This window comes from Amblyomma mixtum, chromosome 4 (assembly GCF_055824585.1).
Source record: "Amblyomma mixtum isolate Tamu chromosome 4, ASM5582458v1, whole genome shotgun sequence".
Classification (NCBI taxonomy): domain Eukaryota; kingdom Metazoa; phylum Arthropoda; class Arachnida; order Ixodida; family Ixodidae; genus Amblyomma; species Amblyomma mixtum.
The window spans coordinates 71,840,595-71,856,072 of record NC_143015.1 but is presented as its reverse complement, the minus strand read 5'-3'; the positions used below and the strand labels follow the sequence as shown (position 1 = coordinate 71,856,072).

General features: G+C 49.9%; 1 protein-coding gene across 1 annotated transcript in view; it reads right to left on the bottom strand.

Moving 5' to 3' along the window:
- Positions 1 to 7,087, bottom strand: part of LOC149346962 (globin-like) — a 102,035-nt gene extending 94,948 nt beyond the window's left edge. The window contains exon 1 of the mRNA XM_089586774.1: positions 6,606 to 7,087. Coding sequence (XP_089442900.1) covers positions 6,606 to 6,748 — 143 coding nt within the window. The 5' untranslated portion in view covers positions 6,749 to 7,087. The remainder of the gene's footprint in view (positions 1 to 6,605) is intronic.
- Between the last annotated feature and the right edge of the window lie 8,391 nt (positions 7,088 to 15,478).

Sequence of the window (15,478 nt, the reverse complement as noted above, 5' to 3'; positions counted from 1 at the left end):
AGGACACGACGTCCGCAGGACATCCATGGGAGTTTTCAACGTCCACTGAGGACACGACGTCCGCAGGACATCCATGGGAGTTTTCAACGTCCACTGAGAACAGACCGTCAGGTATGCCATCCCGTAGCATTACGCGTCCTGACCTAGCACATTTAGTCTTCTTGATTTCAGATGGGGCGTCATTAATTATCCAATAAAATAAATGTATGTACAGTAGTCCCGAACAAAACAACCCGACGTACCTGTGCAAGAACTCCACAAACAAGCAGACAGGTGAGCGAATTACCGAACTTCCCGCTTGTTAGCCCGGCGTAAAGTCGGCTTGTGATAATATTGTCGCACGCGCGTGCCGAAGAAGCGGCTGCCGTCCGCGGTTGCGCCGCCGATGGCGACCAACTGTTGCGGTGGTCGTTGAGCGCTCGAAGGCTGCCGCGCTGTCGATCGACGAGGAGGCTTTTCCGCTCAGACCCCCAGCGCGCGCCACCGAGGATACCGCATTCGCGCGCACACAGGCAGCGCCCTTAGCAGTGGAGCTTTGGTGTGATCACCGCTGCCGAGAAGTACAGTCGGGGACAAAAGTCTCCGGACCACGTGTTCCTCTAATGAAGCCGATAGCTCTGCTATTGGTCGGCGGCTGGAGACCACACTTGTGGAGGTAAAAGTTAAATTTGTTTTTTCATCTCCACAAGTGCAGTCTCCAGCCGCTGTCTGATAGTAGAGCTATAAGTTTCGTTTGAGGAACACGTGGTCCGGAGACTTTTGTCCCCGACTGTACATTATAGAATACAGCGTGCAGACCAATGAGGACAGTCCAATCAGACCAAATGTACAGAGCAATCAGGACTGCATGGAGAAAACCTTCTTTCGCGTGCTCAGTTGAAAAATAAACCGAGGCGAAATGTCAGCTACCGCACGATACCGTACTTTCTGCGATATGAGTGGCGTTGGCACCTCGGCACCTAAAATTTCCGGGTCAACTTGCAGTGCAGTGCGTATTTTAAGAGCTTGCAAGCCTGCCTCTCCACTGTATTTAATCCGTTACGACTCAGTTCGAATACAGAAATTTCTACTCAGTGTACGTTGAGTGAGTGCAAAGCGAACAGCAAAGCCCTATGCTGCCCTGTAGCCTGTGGGCAGTGAAAGCCCGCTGTCATAACAAGTGGCAACGTTAATGGCGTCAATCTTCCTATCTCATGTGTTGGGATTAGCGGGTAATTAATACTGACCCCTCACAGTGATCGAAAATTGGTTTTCGAGGAAAGGCAATGGAGCATTAACCGTCTCACATATATCGGCGGACACCCGCACCACGCCGTAAGAGAAGGGAGGAAGGTAGGAGTGAAAGAAGAAAGAGGAAGAGGTGCTGTAGCGGAGGTCTCCGGAATAATTTCGACCACCTGGGGATCTTTAAAGTGCACTGACATCGCACAGCACACGGGCGCCTCTTGCGTTTCGCCTCTATCGAAACGCGACCTGGGTTCAAACCCGGGAACTCCGGCCATGTAGCCGAGCGCCCTAACCACTGAGCCACCGCGGCGGGCCTCCACCCAGTGATGAGTGCTTATTTTCGTAATCACGTGCTGTAAGTACTATGTTGAACTTCGGACTACACAGCTTATTTTAGGCACTGCATTCGCGTCATTTTTGCTTCTATCTTAACGACTGGCTGCGCGCTATAGAAAAGCAATGCAACAACGAAGGCGCTGTAGACGGCCTCAGAAATACCGCTTTGTGTCGCGCAGTATGTAATTTACCGCCGAAAGACGCACGATCAAGTCGATGACGCATGCATGACGGACCAACTAGAAGCGAGCAAACGCGGTACGAGGGGCTCCCCGACAAGAGAGGTCGACAGCGCCGAAAGGTCGCCGTCTTTCCCCCTGTTGGGTGCATTTTCGTGCGCGTATTATTTGCGGGTACACGGCCAATCCTTTCACTTCTTCGGAACAGGCCGTGGCGGCCTAGTCGCGTAGACGGGAAGCGTGCGAAAGACGTTCCTTCACCACCAGGCCTCGGCGGCCCGTCAAGAAAAAAAAAAAAAACGACGAGGCAGAGAATGAGTGTCGAGCGTTAGCAATATCGAACGAATATTGCGTCATTAGCCATGTTCGCTATATCCGGTGCAAATTTTTCGTTATATCCGGATATCTACTTCTTTGATGCCAACGTATACAGCGCTAGAAGACAAATCGTTTGACACCACTTCGAATGCCCTACCTCATTTATTTTGGCCGTAATGGACGCTTGAATTTTCAACAAGTCATGGTTTGGGGAACCAAAGGGCATCGGTGCGAATTCCTATGATATGCTACGCTTTGATTCGACTAGTAATCGTATGCTCCGTAACGCGCTGAATCGTTTGATACCACGCCGAACATTCTACGCCAATTAGGTGGCCACAATCTGTGTACCAGTGGTACCACTCACTGGTCCCACTTGAATGACATTGTGTTCCATACTAACGCGACCTTGAGTAATGCTGCATTAGAGCTCGCGCTGTGAAATAACACAACGAAGTTACTCTACTGCATACCAGAAGCACCAACCGGGCGTCTTCAGCGCGAATCGAAATTGAGGTCCTTAGTCTGTCTGCTCAGCGCCGCTGTCTTGAAACAATGGACGACTAACGTGCAGGTGTCCTTGGTGCCAAACTGGCCACCGCTGAGTTTGCAAACTAGAGCAGCGCGAGACAATCAGTCAGGAAGCGTAAACCGTTGGGAGCTTGCGCGACCAAACGAGAAGCCAGGACGAAAGCGAACTCGAACGTGAAGTTGCTCAGCGGGAGTGGACACATAGAATCCACGAGAAGCCACGAGATCGGTGGCTTATGGTTCACAGCGGTTGTTAATGGTTTTCGTTTTCGACCTGCCTTCTCATGAGACAGATCAGTGCGAGTATTTTCCGACTAGAAGAGTCAGCCATGACACCTTGCACGACTTCGGCGCTATACAGTCTTGTTTGCTGCGCAGCGGTCAAGATGGAAGCGTTAAGGGAACTGCTGACAAAAACCGTGCGTCGCCAATGAGCCATATTCTAAGAGGTCCAAAAAAAAGCAAGTTAGTTCCAAGTTCCGAAAGGCAACAACAGCAGAAAGTTATTACGGCCCTCTTTAAACGCAGGCACCTGCTAACAGCGCGGTATGCACTACATGTACCGCTTCTGCACACAGTTTTGACGATGGCTACTTTACTTAGAACTCCGGGGGTTTTTCGTAGGACCACAATCCAGAGGTGACCCTGTGCCCATATCTGTATACATAAACTGGTGGATGGAGGCTGGACTACACTAAAGGCGAAAGGTTTCAATGCAAGAAGAGTCTTGAAGAGTGAATAAACGACCAGTTTCAGGTTGTGCGTCGGGTTACGCATTCACTGCTGCTGACGAAACGGCAAGAAAATTTCTTTCTGACCTCGAAAGGGGCATGTCATTCTGAAGCTTACAAAAAGCTCTTTCAACGGCACCATAAAGCTCAATACTCGCGGCACTCTAGAACCGCTGTCAAAAACATCTGCCACAGCGAAGCGTACACACACTGCGAAATCAAACGTTGTACAAAGAGTCCAACACTGCTTCAAGCCAGTACACGCGCGGTAACCTCCCTTTCATCACTCTAGCTACACTTTGTAACAAGCTGTGAATCAAGCTGAGCACCAAGGCACCTGGACTGTGCGCGCGACTTGACGCCGGTGCGTATGAGACATGCCTTGAGTGCCGGGCTCCCAGCAGTAAAGAACAGAATCTTAGAACGACTACTCTGGGAACGCCCAGATCTCATTTACAACTCCCAGCGGTCACTCCGCATCCTGCCAATAGGGAAGGATTGACTGCCTTTTACCACGGGATGGAGACACCACAAGGGAAGGCCTCCAGAGCGCAGGATGACGTTGGAGTCCCGGGTCCAGAAGACGTCGCATCTCCGGAACTCATTCAGCCCCGTGGCAGTAGAGCTACGGGTAAAGCGCAAGATCCGAGGATCGTTGTTTATACTTCCCAAAATTTCCGGACTTGCCTTACTCTCTGTTCACGGCATTCTTGACCGCTGAGGGTCTCACCACTTTCGGCTCAGCCCCATCGGGCGCATGTTCGTGCGTGTTGCGTTGTTCGCAGCGTTTTCGCGCGTGCTGCGCGTGTTGAGCATGTTCGTTGAGCATGTTCGTTGAGCATGTTCGTTGAGCATGTTCGTTGAGCATGTTCGTTGAGCATGTTCGTTGAGCATGTTCGTTGAGCATGTTCGTTGAGCATGTTCGCGGAAATACTCCGCACTTGTTGGCGAAAGACTGCGATCACGCGCGTAGTGTTGTGCAATATTTTGCATCGTTCGCGACAACTCAAGTGCGTTATCTGTAAGTGTTACTGAAGTGTTGAGATAAAACTGCCCGTGAGCTTTTTGAGATACTTCATACGAAGAAAAAAGAGGAGACGATTGCATAAGTGATGCTCCTTCGATCCCACGCGGGAGTGAAATGTCACTGTGTTCTTGGCGCACTTCTGTAAACGCGACATATGACTGCGACATTTTCTTTTATCAGGAGCTGCGCGTGGATAAAGCTTGGGGTATAAAAACGCGTTTCGTCAGATTGAATGCTCTCGAAAGTATGTGCGCGTGTACCATCTTCATTTGGCCTGGGGCTTCGGTTTGCGCTTCAGTGTTTTGCGAAAATACGAACCACCTGGCAGGGCAATAAGTATCGCTCATGTTGGAAAAGACTCCGCCCGCTACTCCCGATATCGACAGTCCGATACCGAGGAGAGAACATTGTGAGCTCTTCGTTATCGCCCCTACACAGTTTCTTGGCTAAGTAAGGACTATTCGCCTAGCAGACAGTCTCGAGCTCTACGCCGCAGATCGTTTTTAAGAGTCTGAAACGCCTGCACCCCTGCCTATAACGACAGCTACGAGATAAATACGGGGATAAAAAGCTTCGTTTAATGAAGCCGTCCCAACAACGACCTCTCGAAAACCGTGTGCTCTCAGGCAATGGTTATCCTTCAGAGTGCAGCTATAGTCGGATACAATTCAAGAACGAAGTGGCTTTTTCCCGTCAAAGCAGACCCTTCCAGCCAATGGCGTCGGCCGAGTCTCATGACCCTGCTAGAGTGACAATGGAGGTAGTGGCAGATGAAAGGGGACAGTCCCCTTCCCTCCCTCCCTGGTTCATGAGGTTCATCAGAATCAGCCGACACCATTGGCTGAAAGGGGATCCTTTGGAGGAGAAAAGCTTTTCTTGACTTGTACCCGAGAGCAGAAGTTAAACGGCCCCTTAATGACAAGCTTGAAACAGCCACCACTAGCCTACACGTGTCTTAAAAATTCAACACACCCCAGTTTTGTTTTCATAGTTTTCACGTGAATCGTCAGTACAGAGTTCGTATTGGCGTCACTTCATACGACACTAATAGGGACTTCTGCGACAGCCATGCGGGGACAGAGTCTGAGATCTTGCATCAACATGTGGGCGCGTTCCCAGGTAGAAGGAGGCACTACGTGGGCCTATGGTTAGCTTGAAACCCAGGGCACAACTTTACAATCGCTGGAACGAAATGAGAAAAGCGTGCTAGGTCTGTGTGTCTGAAGTTTGTCGTGCTTGATGTGCGTTTCTTTTTCGTTGTATAGCGAGTCACATAGACGTGGCCGAAAGAACACTAAAGTTCAGCATTTCGCTTCATAGACAAAAAGCGATAAAGGGGCCGAAGGACAGACCGCTGGTGCCGCAGTTCACCAGTGCGAATTCCGGAGCTCCGATGTTAGTGGCTTTCGCGATATCGCCGGAGCGATCGAGTGTTCAGTAACAGTTTCTTCTTCTGCACAGTCAGCAAAGCAAACGAGAAAAACGCGTGTTTGCCGGGCGAAAGTGCCTGTCCAGCGCCCCAAAGAGATTAGATAGCCAGTTGACTCGCCAAGCCGTATTCGAATGACACCGCGCGAACTGCGTCGGAATAGGACACTCTGCCAAAAACCGCTGCTGATGAGGACAGTTAAGTCGCGTCGTCTGCAAACGATAAGAGAGGACCGAATGCAATAAGCAATCACAGACACGTGTGCAGACAACCACTGCCCGTGGCACACCGCCTTAATAAAGCGCAAAGTACAAAAAAATGACGACGAAACTTTAATGCTATGGGCGTTAGATACGCCTATCTCCACCGTATTTGTCCCGTAGTTTTTTTCAGTCTTGATAAAGTTGTAAAGTACGCGTTATTTGTTTGACTAACATTACCTCCTCTTTTGAAGTTGCGGCTTGAGTCAGCCATCGTATGTTCAGTGATCTGCAAACGAGGCAAGAGCGAATGCTACGAGTTCGTGTAAATGTTGAAATGCAGCTGCACAATCCGAAAATATAAGCTGAACTCAAGCGCTAAAGAACGCGACGCGGAATCGAGAAGCCGACTTAAAACGCCTGTACGCGTAAGGCAAGGAAAGCGCTCACGAAGCATGTCCCTACCGGGCATCCCCGCTGCAAGCATCGCACGTTTCTCCAAGGAAGGCGATCGAGAAATCAACATTCCGGGCGGCACTAGGCCAGCCAGGCTACCGCAGAGAAGCGTCGTCCCCTGAGGCGCAAAGCGAGCGGGCACGGAGTCTCGACAGAGAGAGAGTGACTTACGTGAGGAAGATGGCAATCGCGTTAGCCTTGACGTCCTTGCGCACCAGAGCCCAGGTGTCACGCACGAGGCCCTTCTCGCGCGGCGTGAGCCCCGTCTTGGGGTCCGGCACGTCCTGCTGCTGGCTCGACACGATGCTGCCCATGTTGCACGTCGTAGCACTCGCACCACCCGGCTAGACGCGCGCGGCGAGCGGCAGCGTACTCCATGAAACGCCCGGGAACGCGACCCCGGGTATATATTATCGGCGAGCAGACGACGCCGCCTTCGCTGCTGCCGCCTCCGCCAGGGGGCAAGAAAACGAGCGGAGGAGAGAGGAGGAAAGGCTACGCGAGCGCCGCCATTGGCCCTTTCTCAGACGATGACGTAAAGAGCACGTGACGCAACGTCAAAGCGCGGCAAGCGCGTGAATTTTGGCGCGCGCATACGGCGAGTAGCGAACGGCTGGTCGACCGAGCGGCACAGTTCGAACGAGCGCCGGAGCATAACGGGAAGTCACGGCCAACGCTGCCTGTTGAGCTTCAGCCAGGCTCTCTTTTTTCGTTGTTTTTATATCGCTCCTACCCGCCGTCAACGCACTCCACCGACTCCGCGCGTGCCCTCTCCTATTTCTTTTTTCGCCTCTCACCTGGATGTTACGTCATGGCCGGGGAAACGTGACGCAATAAAGCGACCCCGCCGTCTGGTGGTCATGGCGGCAACTAGCCCGATTCGGCGGGCCATTTGACTTCTCGAAGAGCTAAAACTTATGCCCCTCCTAATTGCTGCGCCCCGACCGTGAGGCCCCGTGATGACGGAAATAAAGTTCATTCATTCATTCATTCATTCATTCATTCATTCATTCATTCATTCATATGTCCAGATGCTCTTTACGGCGAATAAAATGTTTTACAATCAATTGTCAAGATGTGATTTATATATCCTGAACGTTCGTGACGTTGCTAGATTTTGACCTGTCTAGAAACGATTATGGTAGCATGAATATATTTCTAGCGCATGGTATTTTATGGCAGGAAGTTAAACAATTTGCAAGCTAAACGTCCGTTCATATTTGAAGTTCCACGACTGTACTCTCTTCGAATCCTTCGTTACATAAAGTCCATATTGATATTGTGACCAGCACTGCAGAAAACCTGAATCCTCTGTTAATGGTAACAGAATATCGACCTGCGCTTCAGTCTAGAGGCCCGTGTTCTGTGCGGTGTCAGTGCACGTTAAAGAACCTAAAGGGGTCGAAATTTCCGGAGCCCTTCACTACGGCGTGCCTCATAGACTGAGTCGCTTTAGGACGTTAATCTACAATTAACCAACCCTATTAGAATAACAAAGCGTCTCTAAACAAAACATCATAAAAAATTGGCGGAGTGCGCATTCTCATCGAACATCAACTTCTGCATCGTACTATTACTTGAATTAGATAGGCTAAACGGGTTACGTTGGCAGTATGGAGAAAGGCGCGCAGGGCCGGATGATGGAAATACGGATGTGTATTCATGGTATGCAAAGAGTAGAAAAGAAGTATTTTACGCGCAGGAAAAAGTAGAAGTGTATCGCAGAGGGAAGTATAAAGCTAGGTACTTCTAGCTTGAAGACACCTTATTTTCTTGGTTTAAAATCTAAATTGCAGTAGCACTGGTACAGCTTGGCGAAAAAGAGGACAACAGGAGCATAGTCTTTCTTAACTGGCCTCATCGTCCTCACTATTGGTATACCCTCATAGGTCCATCAGACAAAACGGGGGAATAATGCAAAACAGGCACAGTTCGTTGTGAAACTTGGGAAAGAGAATAAGAGACATGCAAGATGTCACAGTTCTGGCTATTCGCCATTTTATAGGAAACTTTTGAATCCCATTTACCCACTCATTCGTGAACGGGCTTGGCTATCGAACGTAGTCGCTAGCGGCTGCCATCTTGGACGGCGACGTTGCGCTCTCTCTCGCCTCATCCGAGCGACTCTTCTGCCTTCGTAAGCTCGCCCCACGTTGGGCGCCAGTTATGTGGGCCTTGTGGCTAGGTGGTAACGAATATTCCAACATCACCTCACGTTGGGCGCCAATTGACGAATATTCAAACATTTGGAATAACGAATCGAATATCCCGCTCGGAGCGCTTCACGGGTTACGGCCGGTCCGAAAAGCCTGGCCCGGCCCTGCCCGTGGGCCCCAAAGATGCTCCGTTTCTCTGGGCCTGAGCTGGGCCCGGGTTTGAAGTCGGGAGTCCTGCGCTGGTGTCGGGCCTGCCCATAGAGGGCCCCTGTTGGGCTTTTGATTCATTAATGCTGGATGAAGTATACTTGTGGCTAACTAACAGCCACATGAATGAAACAGCGCCATGGCGTGGGTTGAGAAAAAAAATTACTTAACGCTTATTTACTTATTTCTAGTGTCTGCTATTGTTGCATTTTCTCACGCAAGAAAAATAGCGAGAATGTCCTGGAAATGAAATCATTCTGGTGCTAAAATTTTTCCAGGGTGCTAAAACTTTTGCCGTGCCATGAACGAAAGCGCAACTACGTCATTTATAGACAGAAATCAATCAACGTCACTCACAGTGCAATGTCTAAGCAACTTCGGTCGCGCACACCCGGCGGCGTTCAGCGATACAAGAGAAGTTAAATGGCATTTTTCAGTGATTGGCGAGCAGCACATATTGCATGTCCGATAAATCCAGCAGCGGGCTGCGCACTACAGCGGCGTTCTTAGTGGAACCTCGTAACGCTTGTAACGTCTGACATGGCTCATTTTCACGAATGCGTTCGCTCATAATACGGTAGAGGGCTTCGGCTGTTTCAGCTACCAGGAAGCACACGCCATCGGTTCTACCAAAAGGCGCTCCGCATCTGTCTGTTTTGTGCTACCGCTCGCGACACACTCTAAACAAAAACATGTCTGCATAGGAGTAAAAAAGGTATGTAAGCTCTCCTCTAGCGCACTCCCTTTTATAGAAGGGAGTGCTCTGGAGGAGTTTACACCCTTTTTACTCTTTTTTGTTTAGAGTGCAGGACAATTGAAGCCTCATCAGAACTGCTGGAGAAGGACCTTCATTCGATAGCTCGGCGGGCAGCCGTCTGTTCCAAGACTGTCTTTGTGTGCCTTCACCTGCTGGAATGCATCTCTGCACTACGACAAACGCCATTGGGAAATTGGTTTATGCTATACATGGGATCCGGGATACTGAACCGAACTTTTGAAGCTGCTTTTTTACATGTAAACAAGAGCTGGACTGCTAAAATTGACAAATGCGACAAGAATTTCAGCGAAAAAAACCTGACAGCACGTTTTTTTTTTGCGATTTATTGCCGTATTGTTCCACCTGGCGGCTGCCTGTGAAAGCTGCGATTAGACGTCATAACACCCGCGCGCCCACCGTTCCCGGTTCTCCAGAGAGAACTGGTCATCCATGCCCAGCGAGCAGCCAAGCTCAGCGGTGCCCTGGAATAGGGACGCCGACGTCTGTCGACCGTAATAACTTGCAAAATAGAGCAAATAAAGTTTATCCTATCCTATCCCGCAGGAACACGATCGCCATCGCTACTCGCGGGTTTTGCCAGTTTTGCGTCGGCAGCGTCGGAGGTTGGGAGTCCTATCGCTTGGTCTACCCAAACTGCAGTGCGACATAAAATAGCAGCAAACTATCGCGGACCAGAAATTCGCGCACCTCTCTGATAACTACAGGCAGGCGGCCTCAATTGGGCCTATCGCCACGCGTTCCGCTGTCCGCGTTGCATTTGGCGCCGATAGTACATTGGGTCATCACATTTCACAGACAGTTCAAATCGAATATCATGGTAGCTAACGAATACCCGGCAGCTAAATATGTACCAACACGGATTGTACAAGAAAAAAAAATTGAAAACATCTGAAAGCGCTTGTGTAACATGAAATACAGGAGAACTCAACAGTGTTGGTAATATACAGGGTGTTTTTCTTTTTAACCGTTTACAGATTTTTAAAAAGAAGGCGCTGATAGTATCGTGAATGCCGCCTTCATGGAATGTATATTCGGCACAGCGGACACAAGATAAGGAAATAGCGGGCAAGGTTGATTAATTAAGTAGCCAAATTTCGCTAATTATCTTTTTAACTCTTCACTTTACGCTGCATAATGCAATCGCAGTTTTGAGGTCTATAATGATTTAAACCAAATACAATTTGCAGCATGTCCCTAAGTGCAGCAGGTATTGAGTATTCGTGATTGAATTTTCAGCCTTTTCGGATCCGATTCGGGAACTGAACGCTCAGAGTGGGCCGGAAATCCCGCCCATGATACTACGTAAGAGATTGACGAGATGATGACGACAACCGACGGCACCAAGGCTACAGCTGCGACTGCGGCAGGCAGGCGCTCGAGAAGAGCGCATAGTTACTGCTTCCTAGAGCAGCACGCGCTCTGGTTTCGTCATTGGCATTGAACTTGGAGGCATGTTTCCTGCCATCAGCGGCTTCGAAGAAGCAGCACGGTGATAACGCGAAGCATTTCCCTTTCCGCTCCGGCTCGGCCAAGAGAGGAACTGAGTGCAAGTTGTTTGCTTGTGCTTTATTATTTTTCATCCAAAGTAGTTTCAAAAGACGTGAACTGATGACTGTTGCCCCGTCATATCTGGGTGGCTACGTTATATGCATCAGTAATGCTCAAAGAGCTTGCCTTCAACCGCCACGCATGCCATGAATCTCTCCTTTGTGGACTGCAGCATTCGTTTCACAACCGGTGGGGGGTAAATTCACGCATGTCTTGATTCTTTCTTTGAAGTCTGCCACGTCTTCAGGTTCAGTTGCGTAGACTTCGTTCTGGACGTAACCCCAAAGAAAGAAGTCTAACGGAGTTAAGTCGGGTGACATAGGTGGCCAGGACATGATTACACGCGACGAGAAGTCTGCAGGCGCCCCGTTGTGCTGAAACCACGAGCCGTAGACTTAACGGGATCTCGGACATGAAATCGCTTACAGCACCACTTAGAATGCTCGCTGTGTATGACTTTGCTGTTAGATTTTCTTCCAGAAAGTTCGACCCCACTACGTGATTTGAGTAAATGCCACGCCAGACATTCACTGACCACCGGACTTGGTGGTGGTTTTTCTGATCAGGCTAGTAGTAAGCGTTGTGTACATTGATTTCCGCATTACGGCAACAGTGGGCCTCATCTGTCCAAAGAACTTTCCTAAAAAAGTATGAGTCTTCGTCACATTTGATCAACGCCCACTTGCTGAATTCATACCGCTTTTTATAATCGTCTTCACTGAGATCCTGATGCAGCGACATGTGGTAAGGGTGAACTGTGCTTCTTGCGCACCCTCCAGACTGAATAACGGGAGGATCCAACGGCCTCGACGATTTCACGGATGCTGGCTTCGAGGTATGCACGAACGTAGGCGAGAACATTTATCTTGAATTCTTCACTCAAGATAACTCCCTTTGCCTTCCTTGAATGAAGCACAGATCCTGTGCTCCGAACAGTTTATGCATTTTAGTGAACATAGTACGTGACGGAACCGGGCGGCCAGGATTCTCGGAGGCGTAGTCTTGAGGAGAGGCGAGCGTTGCCATTCGTTTTGTTGCGAAAGCTACACTACGCTAGTCGCCGAGCCATTTCGCGGAGCCGATGAAGACATACTGAGCATGCGTGAGGAGCAGTGACGTCACATGGCGGAAAGCTAGCGCACCGCCGGCCGCCGTTGCTGCGCGGGTGACAGAGGTGCCGCCGACGTGCTCGCCAGTTGCGCATCCGCAGTAGCGGCGCATAGCTATAGTAGGATACAACTTAAAAAAACAGCAGTTGTTAACACTGGGACGCAGTCCGCGGCGTCTTGTATTACTCCGCTGGCCAATCGCAACTGTAAAGGAAATCAGCTTTTTAATGCTTGACTATATCACACAATCCGTCTATCAAAGTTTTAGAGATAATAATTTTTTTCTTGTGATAAAACTTTTGTTTACATAACAAAAAACGTTTCAGCAGCGGACTATGTTTTCGTCGTGGAGGAATTCTGTGCGCGGAGGCTGAATGTGGGCGGAGCTTCACTGCAGACTTAAGTTGTATCCTACTATAGCGTGCCGGGGCCGCCGCCGTTGCCGCGCGCTCTCCATCGCCTCTCTCTCTCTCCTCGTTGCTTTCGCAATCCTCCTGGTTTAACCATAGCTAAACCACTGCCAATTTTTTTTTACACAGGCGACAACCATCTTCACCTTTTCGGTCAACGAGTATCGCGGTTGCAGCTGCCCTGCCATTCCAACGCGCATTCAGAGTTCATATGTAATATTGCAGCAGCCTTGTTCATTCTGTTAACAGAATCGACAGCTAGCAGCGGACCAGTGGAGATTCCGGTGAAAAATAATAAATCGCAAGCCGAAAAGCCACCGGTCCTTTCTTGTCCGAGTCAGAGCGGAAAAGGAAATCTTACGCGTTATCACCGTGCTGCTTTTTCGAAGCCGCTGACGGCAGGAAACGTGCCTCTAAGTTCAATGCCAATGACGAAAAAAATATTTGCGCAGTGGCTTAGCTCAACTATGCCAGGATATACGTAGCGAAGCCTAAGGAGCCAGTTCGGCGCGTTGTTCCTGTTTCCTGGGCGATTCGTTTCCTCTTCATCTCGTTCCGATGTCGATTACAGCCCTCCGTCTGCTTAGCAGACTGGTCGCCGTCCATACTGCCACCTCAACTGTGGCTGCGTCGCACGCGAGCTCTCCTTTTCAATCCTCCGACATGTTATTGGGCATGCGACGCAGCTGGCGAAGTGAGCGGAGGCGAGCACAACGACGAGGCAAGCGATGTGACGTCATACCAAACGGCGGCGGCGGCTAGGTGCGTTTTGTGATGTCATGCCAGATGGCGCGGCGAGCGCGCGGCGTCCCCCAGCTGCGGCGGTTGCTAGGCAACGGCTCAAGGTCGATCTCTGCGACTCCACGGAGCACCACCACAGCGAAATCGCAAGTGCGTGGCCAATGTAGCTTTCGCTACAAAAGAGCGCGTGCTGCTCATGGAGATTGCGGTGAACGCTGGAGTATCTGTCCACGCTTCGGCGAGCGCGGCTTCGGCCGCATATCTGTTTTAGAGCGCAGCTCTTTGGCGTCCGTTCCTGGGTTTCGCGTCGTCGTCGGCGTCGGCGTTGTCGTCGGCCTCGTAACCAGCTCCGCCCCCCTTTCATCCCCCCAGCGCTATCGGCGTCAGCGGCATCAGTCAGTCGCTGCTATCTCTTCCCTCCTCCCTTTATCGTGTTGTCCGCTTGCTGCGCGCGCTTCTGCCCCCATCGTTTGCCGCTGGGTGTACACGCCGCCCCCCTCCCCCCTCTTCCTGCGAGTCTCCGGTTGTCAAAGCGCCGGCTCGAACTTAATTCCTTTCTTCGCTCCTCCTCCAATGCAACCCCTGTGCGGTGGCAATCAGAGAGCCAGATCGGTGGCGGCGGATCTGTATATGTGCACCGCCCGAGCCGAAATTGCCGCTGCCGTTCGCCCTGTGCGGTGGCAATCAGAGAGCCAGATCGGTGGCGGCGGATCTGTATATGTGCACCACCCGAGCCGAAATTGCCGCTGCCGTTCGCCACTGCGAAAAAATTGCGAGGAACTTTAGCGGCTAAAGTGCTGAAAGGCGAAAGCCTGAGTGCTGCATTCTACGTGATTGTTCACTGCACATTTTGTTGGTGCATTAATTAACTGCCAATTAATGACGCTTAAGCTTCGCCTTTAGAAGTGGAACGCGACAGCGTGTTGTAGCGCTGCCACGGAGTCCAAGGAACGCCACCACCCGTTCGGCGCGATGCGTTGCGCTTTGAACGCAACGCTTTTTGAGGAAAGGAAATGGGGCTGTAATTCTCTGTCATCTCGGTGGACACCTGAGCCGCACCGTACAGGAAGGGAGGAAGTGTGAGTGAAAGAAGAAAGAGGGGCCGTAATGAAGAAAATGAAAATTGTATTTGAGGAAAGGAAATTACGCATTAACTGTCTCACATATCTGAGTAGACACTAGTCGAAAATTGTATTTCAGCAGTCGAAATGTTTGGCACGTCACATGAAGTTGGCGAACTGTGCGCCGCAAAGTTGCCCAACGGCTTGCTTGTAGTAGCTGCCTACTTCGCCCCTACCGCACTCACGAAAGACGTCGTGCACTTCCTGCAACTCGCATTAACCGTCCATCGATCCACACCGATGTTAGTAGTGGGGGACTTTAATGTTGACATAAAGACAAACAGCAATTTCCTAACACTTATGCGGGAGAACATTCCGTTCCTCTCGCTCGTAACGCGTCCCACGGCTGTGACAACCTCGCGAGGCACTTGTATAGATCTTTCTTTTTTTTTCTTTTCTTTATTTGTTTCTTAGAACGTGTCTAAGGGGGGGCCGAAGCTAAAGGCGTAACAACGCCTGACGGGGCCTCGGCCCCCCAATACAAATTCAGCACAAAAAAAAAATATTAATACATTTCGGCAAGCGGCACTGCACTTGTGAATCAAACAAAACATTTGCACATCTGATAATGAAATGTAAATAAATGCATAAAAACAGGGTAGTAGCAAGGCTAAAATAATGAACTTTGGAACAGAGAAAGCACAAAATATTTTTTTTTTCTATCTGACTTCCTTGTTTCTAGTTGATAATACGCATACAAAAACACACAATGTATTTACAAAGCAAAGGAAAAACCGCTTGAAACCAAAACATTTGAGAATCAAACATTGGTGTACCAAGTCGAACATATACCAGTCTATTTCTCCGACCACAAAGCTTCCTTCATGACTGTCAAGAACTGTTAGTGGAGTCTTTGTTAAAGGAATACGTGTGAAAAATAAAAAAAAATTCTGTGATAGCGCATACATGTGTTCCTCGATTTCTTTGCCTCAATCTATCGAAAAGGTGAAACAGCTTATTTGCTGCGCTCAAAT